Source organism: Ranitomeya imitator, chromosome 5, assembly GCF_032444005.1.
Source record: "Ranitomeya imitator isolate aRanImi1 chromosome 5, aRanImi1.pri, whole genome shotgun sequence".
NCBI classification, from domain to species: Eukaryota; Metazoa; Chordata; class Amphibia; order Anura; family Dendrobatidae; genus Ranitomeya; species Ranitomeya imitator.
In genome coordinates this window covers 389,536,560-389,555,479 of record NC_091286.1, presented here as the reverse complement: position 1 = coordinate 389,555,479, position 18,920 = coordinate 389,536,560, and the positions used below count along the sequence as shown (strand labels likewise).

Below are 18,920 nucleotides of genomic sequence, written 5' to 3'. Positions count from 1 at the left end.
TTATAGGACTTGATTTGGAAAGGCATACACCTTTCTATATAAGACCTCACAGCTCACATTCCGTTTCAAAGGAACTGGCCAAGGAGCTCAGAGACAGAATTGTAGCAAGGCACAGATCTGGCCAAGGTTATAACAGAATTTCTGCAGTACTCAAGGTTCCTAAGCGCACAGTGGCTTCCATAATCCTTAAATGTAAGAAGTTTGGGACCACCAGAAGTCTTCCTAGACCTGGCCGTCCAGCCAAACTGAGCAATCGTGGGAGAAGAGCCTTGGTGTGAGAGGTAAAGAAAAACCCCAAGAATACGGTATGTGTGGAGAAAACCAGGCTCTGCTCATCACCTGTCCAATACAATCCCAACAGTGAAACATGGTGGTGGCAGCATCATGCTATGGGGGTGTTTTTCAGCTGCAGGGACAGGGCAACTGGTTGCTTTTGAATGAAACATGAATGCGGCAAAGTACAGAGATATGCTGGATGAAAACATCTTCCAGAGTGCTCTGGACCTCAGACTTGGCCGAAGGTCAAGACAATGACCCTAAGTACACATATAAAATAACAAAGGATTGGCTTCAGAACAACTCTGTGGCCATTCTTGACTGGCCTAGCCAGAGACCTGACCAAAACCTATTGAGAATCTCTGGAGAGACCTGAAAATGGCTGTCCACAACCTTCACCATCCGACCTGATGGAACTGGAGAGGATCCCCAAATCCAGGTGTAAAAAAACTTGTTGCATCATTCCCAAGAAGACTCATGGCTATACTAGCTCGAAAGGGTGCTTCTACTCAATACTGAGCAAAGGGTCTGAATACTTATGACCATGTGATATCTCAGTTTTTTTTTTTTTATAAATTTGCAAACATTTCTACACTTTCTTTTTTCAGTGAAGATGTGGTGCAGTGTGTACATTATTGAGAAAAAAAATGATTTTTTTTGAATTTACCAAATGGCTGAAATGAAACAGACTGAACAATTTAAAGGGATCTGAATACTTTTTCCAAACCCACTGTATATTACAGAATTGCAATATATTTGTAAAATACGGGTGCTATCTATACTGTGGCACTCTATGGCTTTTTTTGCACACCCTTAGATTTGAATGGATGAGTCTCATCCAATTTATGGAAGAAACTGGTACATGCTGCAAGTTGACATTTTTGCGTTATTATTGTTATTTTTGAAAAAAGTCTATGTATGTTAGATAAAACCCAGAGTAAGGGTATGTGCACACGTCGGGATTTTACGTGGAAATTTCCTGAGCAAAACCGGAGATTTTCCGCATAAAATCCGCATGCGTTTTTCTCGTGGTTTTGGTGTGTTTTTTTGCGCTGATTTTGTGCGGATTTTTCACGTTTTTTCCGGAGCTTGCCAATTCAATATCATAGTGGGAAATCCGCAAAATTAATGAACATGCTGCGTATTTTTCTGCATGCGTTCTTTTTGCGAAAAGATCCACATGTGCACAAAAATTGCAGAATGCATTGAAAATGATGGGATGGATAATGTATGTGTTTTTTATGCGGCATACCGCCGAAAAAACACGCAAAAAACGAGAAAAATCCGCGAATAATCCGGAACGTGTGCACATACCCTAAAACTAATGTTGTTTAATGTTATTGCCAAGGTAAAAACATTTTATATTTCTCAATTAAGGGGGTTATCCACTATTGGGGCAACCCCTTCTCGATCTGAACTTTTGCTCCCGTGAAAATGAAAACACTTATACTCGCCTCCGGTGTCGGCACTCATGTAAACTTTTGGGGCTCGTGCGGTTAAGACACGTGAGCCCTTCGAAAGGTCAGCTCTGACTTCACTGTCCCCACCTTCGGATGTATGAGTAAATAAGAGAAACCACCGTATTTTTTGGACTATAAGGCGCATCGGACCATAAGACGCACCTAGGTTTAGAGGAGGAAATTAGGAAAAAATAAATTTGAAGCAAAAACATGGTCAAATCTGTACTGTAATATCTCCTATCCTGGTATATATGGTCCCCTCATCCCCATTCTGATGCACATGCCACCCTCATCCCGGTCCTGGTATGCCCGGCCCCATCCCGGTCCTGGTATGCCCGGCCCCATCCCGGTCCTGGTATGCCCGGCCCCATCCCGGTCCTGGTATGCCCGGCCCCATCCCGAAAGATTAAAAACAAAAAACCCATTACACTCACCTATACGGCGCTCCCGCGCAGCGTCCTGCTTCGGTGCCAGCAGCTGCTTAATGCTTGTAAGCAGTGCATGGTATGGACGTCATGCGCTGCTCACATGCAGAGCACAGCTGCCGGAATACTCACCGGGACCGTTCATCGCAGAGAGTGGTGAGTATCCATTCCTCTTCAGTAGCATGCACTGTGACCTGGAGACTTCTTGCTGCGGCCGGCGGTCACGTGTGCCGATACTTAAGGGAAATGAATATTCAGAATATAAATTTGTTTTAAGTATCGGCACATGTGACCGCCGGCCCCAGCAGGAAGCCGGTGGCTGACACACTGCGCTACTGAAGAGGAATGGATACTCACTGCTCTCTGCGATGAACCGTCCTGGTGAGTATTCCGGCAGCTGTGCTTTACTTGTGAGCAGCACATGACGTCCCTGCCATGCACTACTTATAAGCATTAAGCAGCTGCTGGCACTGGAGCAGGACGCTGCGAGGGAGCGCCGTGTAGGTGAGTGTAATGGTTTTTTTTAAAAATCTTTCCTGATGGGGCCATGGATACCAGGAATGGGATGGGGCCAATTATAAAAGAAAAAATGATGGGACCCATAATACCAGGAACAGGGTGAGGCCATTTATACCAGGATGCCAGAAAAATGAATATGCATTGCCCTCTACGCCCATGGGCGTGGAATGCAGTTTATATTCATTTCTCTTCAGCGGCGGGCACAGGAGTTAGCCGGAGCCGCCAACTCCAGCCTCATGTGACACAATGCTCCGCCGAAACAGCGCCCCCACCTCAGCCAGATCCCATGCATCTGGACTATAAGACACACCCCTCATTTTCCTCCACATTTTGGGAGGAACAAAGTGCGTCTTATAGTCCGAAAAATAAGTAATCAGCCGGCTGCAGCTTTTACTTCCTTTTGATTATGTATACATCCAAAGGTGGGGATAGTGACGCCAGAGCATCATAACCGTATGTGAGCCACATGAACAAGAGTGCTGAAACCGCTGAAAAGGCCCCGGCACAGGAGGTGAGTAGAAGTGTTTTAAATTTTCACAGGGGTATACATTCAGAAAGAGAAGGAGTTACCCTAGTCGTGGACAACCCCGTTAATACAAAATCCAAATTGGCACTGTTTTTAGATGCATTGCCTACTACAGGGGTTTGTTCACCTCTATTATATATTATATTAAGTAATTGGGATTTGTAGTATAGTTTACAGTACGTATATGGTAATTGTTTTTCTTATCTTCTATCCGAGTGTGGTGAGTAATTGAGAGACAATCTTACAATGTGTAAAATGTGTTTTATTTGGAATTATTTTCAACAAAGATTTAGGTCTATCCTCTTTAAGCCTTTATTTCTAAACCTATTAATTGTTTTTTTTCTGTTTTTATATTAGTGAATGACAGCAGCTTGCTTGATACTAGCTATGAGGAAGTTTTCCAAAGTGTTTTGACAAAAGACAATGTTCCTAGCTCTCCAAACAATAATAAAATCGACGCAGCTAACAAAGACTCAGTCAACTCAATAGCTTCAGGATCAGGTTTAATAACGCCTCAAAAAAACAATGAATTTAAATCTAGTCCTGAAAGAGTGAAGAGGCGATCACGACCTCAAACTAAGATCCGGAAAACAAATCTTTTCAAACTTGAACACCGTACTAATAGTGGTGCAACACTCTTTACCATAGATGATCCGGATATGGATTATACAGCTATGGGATGTAGAGATATTTCAAATCTCAGTGTTGATGCTGAAAAAGGGGAAACTACAAACTTTTCTATACTAACTTCACCTAAGAAGCAAAAGTGCAATAGAAAAGTGGACGCTGCTTATAGCACGACTAACAGTAGGAGTGATGGTTTTTTGAATACCTCTCTTGAAAAGGACAGAATCTCTGGCTCGGAATATTCATCTATGGCAAATCGACTTATTGCATTGTGTGAAGAGAAGAACCAGTCCAAGAAAACAGGACGTCGTAGCCTGAAACCTGAAATTCCGTTTTCCCATGGTAAAAATAAAGCTGCTAAGATGGAAACAAAATCATGTTTATCATCATGTAATGCAGACTCTGATGCTTATCCTAGTTTTGAAGATTTTTTTACTTCGATAGATGTAAATACCCAGCAAAACAAAATTAGTCCGTTTTCACTGACTAAGGAATCAAGAACGTCACCCAGCCTCCCCCCACTTGTGTCAAATGATAAAGACAGGAGCAAACGAAGAAGATCCTTGGGCAATGCCCTTCCGGAAAAGTGCACTCTGAAAAAGAGGAGGACCATACATTTAGTATCACATTCAGATTCAAGCCCATTAGAAGATTCCAAAAAATGTGCAGCTTCAACGAGAAAGGAGTCTCCAGTTGTTAGTAAGCCTGAAACAAGTGTCTGTATAAAGAAATGTGGAAACCAGGATGTCACTGTTGATCAAGAGATCTTGCTTCTGACAACTGGTACAGATGATGGCGAACAGCTGAAACTTTTTTCTCCAAGTACGTGAGCTTTGTAATCTGTAGTTTTAGGCTTCAGTCACACATCCATATTTCTCGTAAATGTGTTTTTTTAAATATAGAACATGTACCCATTAACTAAACATAAACTATAATGCTGCTAACCTTTGTTTTTTCTTTTGTGAACTTCCTGCCAAATATCATTTGAACATTGTCCATTTTCCCCTCACTCATGACAGCACACATGAGCAATTAGGATCTGTCACTATTCCTGTGCAGATGCCCCAAGCACAGTATAAAAAGGAAGCTCCCACTTCCTTTTTCAATGTGGTTTCATGTCCTCTGGATGGAGGAGACTTAACTACACGGCTGCACCAGCTGTGAATCATGTAACACCATGGTATGTTCTATAGCAAGTTAGCAACCTGTAGTGTAAGCAAGGCAGTGCGTACAGGGGCCCAGTTGGGCTTTGAAATGCTAACAACAGTTTGGGAGAATCTACATTTAATTATTCAGTACCTTCCTATGGTTGATTTTGGCCTAGTGCTTTGTGTAGCACAGCCTGGAAAGGTGGCTTGCAGCCTGGCATTTCTCTCTGCTTTGGCTTAGTTGGCTCAAAGTGCCTGTCTTGTAAACATATCCTGTATTCGATTTTTAGTAAACTTGCATAGCGCTTGTGTATTGAGCCTTGTCTGTAGCCTCATTCATATCTTGTGTATTCAGCCTGCCGCATTATGACTGTCCTCATGGCTTGTATATTGAGCCTCATGACTTGTGGATTGATCCTCATGGCTTGGGTATTGAGCCTCAGGCCTCGCCTCGTGGCTTGGGTATTGAGCCTCACGGCTGGCCTCGTGGCTTGGGTATTGAGCCTCACGGCTGGCCTCGTGGCTTGGGTATTGAGCCACAGGGCTGGCCTCATGGCTTGGATATTGAACCTCATGGCTAGCCATGTGGCTTGGGTAATGAGCCTCATGGCTCACCTTATGGTTTTAGTATTGAGCCTCATGGCTGGCCTCATGGTTTGGGTATTGAGCCTCATGGCTGACCTCATGGTTTGGGTATTGAGCCTCACGGCTGGCTTCATGGCTTGGGTATTGATCTCCCTGGCTTGGGTATTGATTCTCATGACTGGCCTCGTGGCTTGGGTACTGGCCTCGTGGCTTGGGTGTTGAGCCTCATGGCTGGCCTCGTGGCTTTGGTATTGAGCCTCACTGCTGGCCTCATGGCTTGGGTATTGAGCCTCAGGGCTGGCCTCATAGCTTGTGTATTGAGCCACAGGGCTGGCCTCATGGCTTGGGTATTGAGCCACAGGGCTGGCGTATTGAGCCTCAAGGCTGGCCTCATGGCTTGGGTATTGAGCCTCACTGCTGGCCTTGTGGCTTGGGTATTGAGCCTCACGGCTGGCCTCGTGGCTTGGATATTGCGCCTCACGGCTGGCCTCGTGGCTTGGGTATTGCGCCTCATGGCCGTTTCTTGTGGCTTGGGTATTGAGCCTCACGGCTGGCCTCGTAGCTTGGGTATTGAGCCTCATGGCTTGGGTATTGAGTCTCATGACTGGCCTCGTGGCTTGGGTATTGACCCTCATGGCTGGCCTCGTGGCTTTGGTATTGAGCCACATGGCAGGCCTTATGGTTTGGCTATTGAGCCTCATGGCTGGCCTCATGGCTTGGGTATTGAGCCTCATGGCTGGCCTTATGGTTTGGCTATTGAGCCTCATGGCTGGCCTCATGGCTTGGGTATTGAGCCTCATGGCTTACCTTATGGTTTGGCTATTGAGCCTCAGGGCTGGCCTCGTGGCTTTGGTATTGAGCCTCACTGCTGGCCTCGTGGCTTGGGTATTGAGCCTCATGGCTGGCCTTGTGGCTTGGGTGTTGCGCCTCACAGCTGGCCTCGTGGCTTGGGTATTGAGCCTCGCGGCTGGCCTCGTGGCTTGGGTATTGAGTCTCATGACTGGCGTCGTGGCTTGGGTATTGACCCTCATGGCTGGCCTCGTGGCTTTGGTATTGAGCCACATGGCAGGCCTTATGGTTTTGATATTGAACCTCAGGGCTGGCCTCATGGCTTGGGTATTGAACCTCACGGCTGGCCTCGTGGCTTGTGTATTGAGCCTGCCAACTTATGTATAGCATCATGGCTTGTGTACTGAACCTCACGGCTTGTGTATTGAACCTCATGACTGGCCTCATGGTGTCACGGGTTTACTGTGACAGAAAGGAGCCAGAAGACCGCAGCATCTGATTTCTTCTACTCCTGCACTGATTAGAAGCACTTCACCTTTATATTAAACCGTGTACATTTCTTTTAGCAGTGCAGGGGTTAATCTGCTCAGTTGAGAGCTTCTTTATGCTTTCCTGCTTAAGGCTCTCAGTTGTGCACTGTAAGCCACTCCCATCTCCTGTATAATCAAGTCCTAGCTAGCACTCATTGTCAGAGCTAGCTTATGGTGCATGGCTAGAGGTTGTTGGTGGTTTTAATTTTGCAAAGACTTTTGGATTTATCTGTGACTGTTGCTAGGTTTTGAGTATGTGATAATTCCCTTTCTTCTCCTGTTCGTACCACCTTGTTACTCTGATTGGTCTATTACGGTACACTTCTACACCCCCTCTTTCCTGGGTGGGGAAAGGGTTCTGGCTGAAATTCAGGGGCTAAGACAAGGTTCGTGGACCCAGTGTCTTCACCATCAGAAGCAATCCGGGGAAGAGGGCTAGCTAGAGTTAACCTAGCGGTAGGTACAGGGAAGGAGCCACTGGTCCCAGGACAACTGAGTTTTGACACATTACTTGTGTATTGAACCTCATGACTGGCCTCATGGCCTGTGTATTGAACTTCATGACTGTCCTCATGACCTGTGTTTTGAGCTTCATGGCTTGTGTATTGAGCCTGACGACTTATGTCTAGCCGTATGGCTTGTGTATTGACCCACATGAATGGCCTCATGGCTTTTGTAATGAGCCTCATGGCTTGTGTATTGCAAAAATTGCAAAAATAATTGAAACACCAAAGAGAGATTATATATATATATATATATATATATATATATATATATATATATATATATATATATATATATATATATATATATATATAATCACTTTTTGTTTTTTATTTTTATTTGGTAGAATTCATTCACCATCATATATATCATGTCATTAAATACACTTTGAGGTTTTTATTCTGGTGTATGATTTAATTTTTCTCATTTCAACATCACACTATTGCATGTGTTTATTATAATTTTGGTGTGTGACTTTATATATAATTTTTTAAACCTGCAATGTGGAAAAATTCATGGACACTAATAATTTGCAGTTTTGAAATGTCATTCTAGTATTTGCTACATCTCTATATGTAACACCCAATTGTTAAGTGAATTAAGAACATCTGTGTTATACCTTGGAAAAGAATATATAAATGACTGCATGTTATTTGACCATTAGTCATGAGTAAGACTGCCTAGTGCAGTTGAAACGTGTCGACTGGGTCATGTCGACCATGTATATTTTTCTTTTGTATGCACCATATTTTCCTTTGAAAAATAAAAAGGAAAGGAAAATCCAATCATGTTGAAACGGACTCCAATTTTTTTCAATTTTCCTTGATGTGAGGCCAGGGCGAGGCCGTTGTCTGAGCCCCAGGTGGATGAGCATAGAGCAACTGGGTGAGCTGGAATCAAGTTTTTATAATTATTCAGACTCCTAGCTGGCCTTATGCCTTGTATAATGAGCCTAATGGCGGCCCTCATGGCTTGTGTATTGAACCTCATGACTGGCCTCGTGTCGTGTGTATTGAGCCTCATGACTGGCCTCGTTTCTTGGGTATTGATCATCATGTCTGGTGGTTGGCCTGCCATTTAAATTCTGGCCTTATGTCTCATGGTTGACATGACACCTCAGATCTCGTGTTTAGCCTGCCTAAAGGTTTTTGGGTTGCTTCTTAGTTGTGGAAGAGCCTTCCATTTTATGTCTATGATTTTCCTCAGCTGTCTTCCTCATGGTGGGACTTGATGGGGTTTTTGGTGGAGTATAACTTTCAGTGGTATGCACAGTGTGGGGGCTATGGCTTTTGCCTGGTTATCCAGCCGAATTGGCGCTTGTAGATCTGTTTTCACTAAGATCTCGAAGCTTAACTACCCTTTCACTGTCAATATTGGTAAGGATGGCTTCCGAACGATGCTCTGTCTGTGGTGACTCTATTAATATAAAGGGTAGCTGGTAAGTCTAACAGATTCTAGTCAATCCGTCATACTTGGATAGTATATTGAACTGGTCTGCATTTAACATTTATATCCCTGCGGACCTCTTGGTAAGGGGTGTAAATGATGGCTCTAATCAGAATGCTAATTTAAGCCCAGTTGATCATCCCAGTCTGGGATCATAACATGGACTGTAAAGCATTTCAGCTAATAAACATCTACAGCTCAATTCACCCACTGAGTTGGAGGTGCAAGATGGACTTGGCTGCGCTAATCTGAATTAAACCACCGTAAGTCCAGATAAGGTTCCTAGCTGGAGTCTTCAAATGGCCTTCTGGACGCTAAGTGATTAAACTCTCAATTCCCCAAACTACCCCTCTGATATGGAGTGATAAGATGATACTGCTAGTGCCAATTAGGGCAGCACTATACCAGTCTACCTTTCAAAGGGAGGTGCGAGCTGGTCTTACCGTTATCGAGGGCTGATAAACCACCAATTACCCCAATCTACCCTCCTGGTATGGAGTGGTAAGATGATTTTGCCAAGTGGAGCTGAATTTTACCGGTGTGCCCTCCTAGCGGAGGTGTATGGTGGTACTTGCTGGTAGGGGGGCTGATAAACCACCAATTACCCCAATCTACTCTCCTGGTATGGTATGGTAAGGTAAACTTGATTGTGCCAAGTCTGGCGTCACTATGCCGACCTGCCCTCCTAAGGCAGGTGCAAGTTGAACTCGCCGGTATTGGGAGCTGACAAATCACCAGTTGCCAAAATCTACGCTCCTGGTGTGGAATGGCAAGATAAACCTGATTGTCGAGTGGCACTAAACTGGTCTGCCCTCCTAAGGGAGGGTCGAGCTGGAGTTGCCGGTATGGAACTGACAAACCAGCATTATCACAGTCAATCCCCCTAATAAATAGAGTTGCATGACAGACATGGTTATATAGGATTTGGTAAAAATATTTCAAGACCATTGTATCCTGTCTGTTAAAGTGGGAAAATGGACTAATTGGAAATTAAGCATGCATGAAATGAGAAGGAGAGCACTCAGGTGTAACTAATAAAACATATTTTATTGGTGGTTCAATAAAAGGATATATATCCAACATAACAATCAAAAATGTACAACATGAGACAACAGCAGGATGAAAACAGGATACCAACAATTGCAACTGCCCAAATGTGCATAAAGAGTTTTGATATATAAAGTGCCAATGCAATAGTAACTAGGATGGTAAGAAGACAGCTCAGAAGAAGTATCAAACGATCGAATTGATCAACAATTAGTAACAAAGAGGGGCAGAACTTACCAAGGGCAGAGGTAGAAGGACCCTGGGCCAGGTGTGGAGGACCCCGATGCGCATTTCGCGTGTCAAATGCACCGTCTTATCAAGGGGAATCAGAAACACATGGGCTATTTGCACATTGAACAAGTTTGTAGGAACATGTTTACACACCACCAAGAAACTTGAAGACACAAAAGAGCACAATGAGACTAAAAATACTCTGTTGTAAAAAAAAAATCACAGTAATTATTATTATTTGTTATAGCGCCATTTATTCCATGGCGCTTTACATGTGAGGAGGGGTATACATAATAAAAACAAGTACAATAATCTTAAACAATACAAGTCATAACTGGTACAGGAGGAGTGAGGACCCTGCCCGCGAAGGCTCACAATCTACAAGGGATGGGTGAGAATACAGTAGGTGAGGATAGAGCTGGTCATGCAGCAGTTTGGTCGATCCGTGGTTACTGCAGGTTGTAGGCTTGTCGGAAGAGGTGGGTCTTCAGGTTCTTTTTGAAGGTTTCGATGGTAGGCGAGAGTCTGATGTGTTGTGGTAGAGGGTTCCAGAGTAGGGGTGATACGCGAGAGAAATCTTGTATACGATTGTGGGAAGAAGAGATAAGAGGGGAGTAGAGAAGGAGATCTTGTGAGGATCGGAGGTTGCGTGTAGGTAAGTACACAGATGAGGTCACAGATGTATGGAGGAGACAAGTTGTGGATGGCTTTATACGTCATGGTTAGGGTTTTGTACTGGAGTCTCTGGGCAATGGGGAGCCAGTGAAGGGATTGACAGAGGGGAGAAGCTGGGGAATAGCGGGGGGACAGGTGGATTAGTCGGGCAGCAGAGTTTAGAATAGATTGGAGGGGTGCGAGAGTGTTAGAGGGGAGGCCACAGAGCAAGAGGTTGCAGTAGTCAAGGCGAGAGATGATGAGGGCATGGACTAGGGTTTTAGCAGATTCTTGGTTGAGGAATTAACGGATTTGTGAAATATTTTTGACTTGAAGTCGGCAGGAAGTGGAAAGGGCTTGGATATGTGGTTTGAAGGAGAGATCAGCGTCAAGGATTACCCCCGAGGCAGCAAGCTTGTGGGACTGGGGAGAGTGGGCAGCAAATGCTAGTCAACAGATGGAAAAAAACAGGGTATTTAGTTGATACGTTTTTTTGCAAAAAAATGTATACTAAGCTGCTCCACCAATCGTCAAGGTATACCCATATAGAGCAGTCCTAACTAATGTATATAATCCCTATCAGATGTATTTAAAAACCTGCACACCAGGATAGGGATGAGGGGGCCATGCATACCACGGTAGGGCTAAGGGGGCCATGTATATCAGGATGGGGATGAGGGGACCATATATACCAGGATAGGGGATATTAAGTACAGAATTGCCACATTTTTTGCTTCATTTTTTTTTCTTTCCTAATTTCCTCCTCTAAAACCTAGGTGAGTCTTATGGTCTGGTGCATCTTATAGTCCAAAATATGGTGGTTTAATCTACCAGTTTGACTTCAATCCCCAAAATACCTATTTGGTATAATGACTCTACTGACTTAATTTCCAATTAGTATACACAAAAACCTCAGTGACATATTCAATATTAAAAAGTAGGGCTGCAAGTAGCTTATCCAAGAGAAAAGGGCAAATACCCACTCCAGGAAGCATGCATAGAAGGAGAAAGAGCACTCAGGAGTAACCAATAAAAAACATTTCATTGGTGGTTCAATAAAAGGGTATATATCCAACATAATCAAAAATGTACAACATGAGACAACAGCAGGATGAAAACAGAAAGAACAGGGTAACAACAATTGCAACTGCCCAAATGTGCATAAAAAGTTTTGCTATATAAAGTGGCAATGCAATAGTAACTAGGATGGTAAGAAGACCGCTCAGAAGAAGTATCAAACGATCGAATTGATCAACAATTAGTAACAAAGAGGGGCAGAAATTGCGCGGGGAAGCGAGGACCCCGACGCTTGTTTCGTGTGTCAAATGCACCGCTTTAACAAGGGGAATGTGTAGATATTGCAAACAGGACCTTTTACGGCCATGTGACCCCGACACATGATGCATAAAGAACCAATGCTAATGGTTTGTGCGGCACATGCGCACCGTTCGTCCCAGGTCCCGGCAGATACATCGGAACGTCAAGCATTACTACGCACTTGTGGGGAGGAGGAAGATGCCCAGGCGTGCGAGAGAGGCCAGGGGACGCGCCGATGCATGCCGGGGACAGTGAGCGGCAGCAAGCATGCGCACAACCACTAGATCACCAACGAGATATCTATTAGAGGGGTAATGTATCCATAAGGTGACTATTGTAGAAAATGTTGTAACAAAAAGCATTATAAAACACACAACCAAAAAAAGTATGATAATGGACAGACTTAGTCACCAATAGAATATGTAAGCAAAAGCAATTATACCACTAAAGACACGAACATATATAACAGTCACATCAAGAGAAACCTGTGTGTGTGTGTGTGTGTGTGTGTGTGTATATATATATATATATATATATATATATATATATATATATATATATATATATATATATACACACACACACAATGCCTACAAGTAGTATTCAACCCCCTGCAGATTTAGCAGGTTTACACATTTGGAATTAACTTGGCATTGTGACATTTGGACTGTAGATCAGCCTGGAAGTGTGAAATGCACTGCAGCAAAACAGAATGTTATTTCTTTGTTTATTTTTTTTTTAAATTGTGAAAAGTCTTTTCAGAGGGTCACTTATTATTCAACCCCTCAACCCACCAGAATTCTGTTTGGTTCCCCTAAAGTATTAAGAAGTAGTTCAGGCACAAAGAACAATGAGCTTCACATGTTTGGATTAATTATCTCTTTTTCCAGCCTTTTCTGACTATTTAAGACCCTCCCCAAACTTGTGAACAGCACTCATACATGGTCAACATGGGAAAGACAAAGGAGCATTCCAAGGCCATCAGAGACAAGATCGTGGAGGGTCACAAGGCTGGCAAGGGGTACAAAACCCTTTCCAAGGAGTTGGGCCTACCTGTCTCCACTGTTGGGAGCATCATCCGGAAGTGGAAGGCTTATGGAACTACTGTTAGGCTTCCACGGCCTTGACAGCCTTTGAAAGTTTCCTCCCGTGCCGAGGCCAGGCTTGTCCGAAGAGTCAAGGCTAACCCAAGGACAACAAGGAAGGAGCTCCGGGAAGATCTCATGGCAGTGGGGACATTGGTTTCAGTCAATACCATAAGTAACGTACTCCACCGCAATGGTCTCCGTTCCAGACGAGCCCGTAAGGTACCTTTACTTTCAAAGCGTCATGTCAAGGCTCGTCTACAGTTTGCTCATGATCACTTGGAGGACTCTGAGACTGACTGGTTCAAGGTTCTCTGGTCTGATGAGACCAAGATCGAGATCTTTGGTGCCAACCACACACGTGACGTTTGGAGACTGGATGGCACTGCATACGACCCCAAGAATACCATCCCTACAGTCAAGCATGGTGGTGGCAGCATCATGCTGTGGGGCTGTTTCTCAGCCAAGGGGCCTGGCCATCTGGTCCGCATCCATGGGAAGATGGATAGCACGGCCTACCTGGAGATTTTGGCCAAGAACCTCCGCTCCTCCATCAAGGATCTTAAGATGGGTCGTCATTTCATCTTCCAACAAGACAGCGACCCAAAGCACACAGCCAAGAAACCAAGGCCTGGTTCAAGAGGCAAAAAATCAAGGTGTTGCAGTGGCCTAGTCAGTCTCCTGACCTTAACCCAATTGAAAACGTGTGGAAGGAGCTCAAGATTAAAGTCCACATGAGACACCCAAAGAACCTAGATAACTTGGAGAAGATCTGCATGGAGGAGTGGGCCAAGATAACTTCAGAGACCTGTGCCGGCCTGATCAGGTCTTATAAAAGACGATTATTAGCTGTAATTGCAAACAAAGGTTATTCCACAAAATATTAAACCTAGGGGTTGAATAATAATTGACCCACACTTTTATGTTTAAAATTTATAAAAATTTAACTGAGCAACAAAACTTTTTGGTTTGTAAGATTTATGCATCTGTTAATAAATCCTGCTCTTGTTTGAAGGCTCTAACTTATTTGCATCTTATTAAACCTGCTAAATCTGCAGGGGGTTGAATACTACTTGTAGGCATTGTGTGTGTGTGTGTGTGTGTATATATATATATATATATATATATATATATATATCATAAATAAATACATGTATAACCAAAAGTGCTATAATGGGCAAACAAAAATAGGTGACAACTTGAAAGGCGATTCTGTCGATTGAATGAAGACGCTGAATCAGAATTAATTGAACATTCATCTTACCTGTACCTTCAATCCCAGGAAAATTCACTTTTTTGGACGTCCATCTGGAGGTTGACAAAACAGGTCGGATCCAGACTGACGTCTATCGAAAACCAATGTCCGTTAACGCGTTGATTTAGGCGTCCTCAGCTCACAATCAATCCACCATTTGGCTGTCCCGGTGGGACAGTTCCTACGGATGAGGCGGATTTGCTGAACTGATGCCAAATTTGAAGCACAGGCCTCTGATTTAAAAGCACGGTTTGTCGCACGTGGTTATTCCAACAGGTGTATAAAACATGGTTATCAGAGAGCTAGGGCAATTCCACCCAGCGATCTCCTTAAACCTTCCAAGGCCCGATCACCTACTATCAATGACTGGCTGCTAAGATTTATTTCCACTTTTAATCATGGATGGGAGGATATGAAGCAGGTCCTAAAGAAACATTGGTCTATTTTGAGTGTCGAGCCCTCTCTGGGAACAATTCTTGGTGACTGTCCTTCAATGACTGCTAGGAGATCCAAAAACCTCAATGACCTTTTAGTGAGAAGTCACTATATTTCCACCCCCACTTATCTTTTTGGCTCTAGGGGTCCTATACCTGGTTCTATACCGTGCGGTCACTGTCTTGCCTGCACAAATGTCCTGCGCTGCACCACATTCTGCTCTTCCGATGGTAAAAAACAGTTCAACATTAGACATTGGATATCATGTAGTTGCAATTGTTGTTACCCTGTTCTTTCTGTTTTCATCCTGCTGTTGCCTCAGGTTGTACATTTTTGATTATGTTGGATATACAGACCAAAAGTTTGGACACGCCTTCTCATTTAAAGATTTTTCTGTATTTTCATGACTATGAAAATTGTAAATTAACACTGAAGGCATCAAAACTATGAATTAACACATGTGGAATTATATACTTAACAAAAAAGTGTGAAACAACTGAAAATATGTCTTATATTCTAGGTTCTTCAAAGTAGCCACCTTTTGCTTTGATGACTGCTTTGCACACTTTTGGCATTCTCTTGATGAGCTTCAAGAGGTAGTCACTGGAAATGGTCTTCCAACAATCTTGAAGGAGTTCCCAGAGATGCTTAGCACTTGTTGGCCATTTTGCCTTCACTCTGCGGTCCAGCTCACCCCAAACCATCTCGATTGGGTTCAGGTCTGGCGTAGCACCCCATCACTCTCCTTCTTGGTCAAATAGCCCTTACACAGCCTGGAAGTGTGTTTGGGGTCATTGTCCTGTTGAAAAATAAATGATGGTCCAACTAAAGGCAAAGGGGATGGAATAGCATGCCTGTTGTGAATTCTGTGGTCAAGCTCCCTCCTGTGGTCATGAGTGGTACTTCGGCTGGTTCTGTCTGAGCTTCCTCTGGTGGATGTGAGTGGGGCTGCGGCTTCTGAGTTTCCTTCCTCAGGTGACGAGGTTAAGACGTTAGGTGCTGCTCTATTTAACTCCACCTAGTTCTTTGTTCCTTGCCTCCAGTCAATGTTCCAGTATTGGTCTTGCTCTCTCCTGGATCGTTCTTGTGGCCTGTTTACCCTGCATAAGCTAAGTTTTGCTGGGGTTACTTTTGTTTGCTATTTTTTCTGTCCAGCTTGCTATATTGGTTTTTCTTGCTTGCTGGAAGCTCTGAGACGCAGAGGGAGCACCTCCGTACCGTTAGTCGGTACGGAGGCTCTTTTTGCGCCCTCTGCGTGGTTGTTTGTAGGTTTTTGTGCTGACCGCAAAGCTATCTTTCCTATCCTCGGTCTATTCAGTAAGTCGGGCCTCACTTTGCTAAAATCTATTTCATCTCTGTGTGTGTATTTTCATCTTTGCTCACAGTCATTATATGTGGGGGGCTGCCTTTTCCTTTGGGGAATTTCTCTGAGGCAAGGTAGGCTTATCTTTCTATCTTCAGGGTTAGCTAGATCTCAGGCTGTGACCGAGGCGCCTAGGTCTGGTCAGGAGCGCTCCACGGCTGCCTCTAGTGTGGTATGATAGGATTAGGGATTGCGGTCAGCAGAGTTCCCACGTCTCAGAGCTCGTCCTATGTTATTAGTAACTATCAGGTCACTTTGTGTGCTCTTAACCACTAGGTCCATTGTGGTTCTGAATCACCAGTTCATAACACATGCCGCTGCAAGATGCTGTGGTAGCCATGCTGGTTCAGTATGCCTTCAATTTTGAATAAATCCCCAACAGTGTCACCAGCAAAGCACCCCCACACCATCACACCTCCTCCTCCATGCTTCCTGGTGGGAACCAGGCATGTAGAGTCCATCCGTTCACCTTTTCTGCGTCACACAAAGACACGGTGGTTGGAACCAAAGATCTCACATTTGGACTCATCAAACCAAAGCACAGATTTCCACTGGTCTAATGTCCATTCCTTGTGTTCTTTAGCCCAAACAAGTCTCTTCTGCTTGTTGCCTGTCCTTATCAGTGGTTTCCTAGCAGCTATTTTACCATGAAGACCTGTTGCACAAAGTCTCCTCTTAACAGTTGTTGTAGAGCTGTGTCTGCTGCTAGAACTCTGTGTGACATTGACCTGGTCTCTAATCTGAGCTGCTGTTAACCTGCGATTTCTGAGGCTGGTGACTCGGATACACTTATCCTCAGAAGCAGAGGTGACTCTTGGTCTTCCTTTCCTGGGGCGGTCCTCATGTGAGCCAGTTTCTTTGTAGCGCTTGATGGTTTTTGCAACTGCACTTGGGGACACTTTCAATGTTTTCCTAATTTTTCGGACTGACTGACCTTCATTTCTTAAAGTAATGATGGCCACTTGATTTTATTTACTTTTTTCTTGCCATAATACAAATTCCACCAGTCTATTCAGTAGGACTATCAGCTGTGTTTTCACCAGACTTCTGCACAACACAACTGATGCTCCCAACCCCATTTATGAGGCAAGAAATCTCACTTATTAAACCTGACAGGGCACACCTGTGAAGTGAAAGCCATTCCCGGTGACTACCTCTTGAAGCTCATCAAGAGAATGACAAGAGTGTGCAAAGCAGTCATCAAAGCAAAAGGTGGCTACTTTGAAGAACCTAGAATATAAGACTTCTTTTCAGTTGTTTCACACTTTTTTGTTAATATATAATTCCACATATGTTAATTCATAGTTTTGATGCCTTCAGTGTGAATTTACAATTTTCATAGTCATGAAAATATGGAAAAATCTTTAAATGAGAAGGTGTGTCCAAACTTTTGGTCTGTACTGTATACCCTTTTATTGAACCACCAATAAAATGTTTTTTATTGGTTACACCTGAGTGCTCTTTCTCCTTCTGTGCATGCATCCTGGAGTGGTTATTTGCCCTTTTCTCTTGGATAAGCTACTTGCAACCCTGCTTTTTGACATTGAATATGTCACTGAGGTTTTTGTGTATACTGATTGGAAATTAAGTCAGTGGAGCTATTATACCCAATAGGTATTTTGGGGATTGAAGTCATAAACTGGTAGATTAAACTACCATATTTTTGGACTATAAGATGCACCAGACCATAAGACTCACCTAGGTTTTAGGGGAGGAAATTAGAAAAAAAAAATGAAGCAAAAAATGTGGCAATTCTGTACTTAATATCCCCTATCCTGGTATATATGGTCCCCTCATCCCCATCATGATATACATGGCCCCTTAAGCCCTACCGTGATATGCATGGCCCCCTCATCCCTATCCTGGTGTGCATGCCCCCTCATCCCTATCCTGGTGTGCATGGCCCTCCCATCCCTATTCTGGTGTGCATGACCCTCTCATCCCAATCCTGGTCGGAATGGTCCCCCCTCATCTCTCTATCCTAGTTGGAATGGTTCCCCTCGTCCCTATCCTGGCTGGAATGACCGCCCTCATCCCTATACTTGTATGCATGGCCCCATCCCTATCCTTGTTTGCAGGGCTCCCCATCTCATCCTAGTATGCATGGCCTCATTCCTATCCTGGTATGCAGAGCTCCCATCTGATCCTACTATGCATGGCCCGCATCCTTGTCCTGGTATGCAGGGCCACCATCTCGACCTAGTATGCATGACCCCATTCCTATTCTGGTATGATTGGCCCCCGTCCCGGTCCTGGTATGCATGGGCCCAACCTTATAATTGGCCCCCACCCCAATCCTGGCATGGATGGCCCCATTAGAAAACATTAAAAAAAAAAAAACATTACACTTCCCGATGCTTCCTCGAAGCATCTTGTTCCGACACCAGCAGCTGTTTTTGCTTGTAAGCAGTGCATGGCAGGGACATCATGCACCCCTCTCAAGCAGCGCACAGCTGCCGGAATACTCATTGCTCAACACGCTGGGACAGTGTGCGCAGAGAGCAGTGAGAATTCACTGCTTCTCAGCACGCAGTGTCAGCCGCTGTATATTCCTGCTGCTGCCGGCGGTGATGTGTGCCGCTACTTAAGAGAAATGAATATTCACCTCTGTGGCGAAGAAACTTCTTCGCTAGTTAAGAGGAATGTCTTTGCACCGAAGGAAGACCGTTCTGATTATTACTCAAGCATAGGATGATAC

At 44.1% G+C, this 18,920-nt stretch overlaps 1 protein-coding gene across 1 annotated transcript in view; it reads left to right on the top strand.

Moving 5' to 3' along the window:
* The window catches only part of MCPH1 (microcephalin 1), a 502,356-nt gene that overhangs the window by 33,603 nt on the left and 449,833 nt on the right, over positions 1 to 18,920 (top strand). The window contains exon 8 of the mRNA XM_069726820.1: positions 3,564 to 4,655. Within this exon, the coding sequence (XP_069582921.1) occupies positions 3,564 to 4,655 (1,092 nt within the window). The remainder of the gene's footprint in view (positions 1 to 3,563; positions 4,656 to 18,920) is intronic.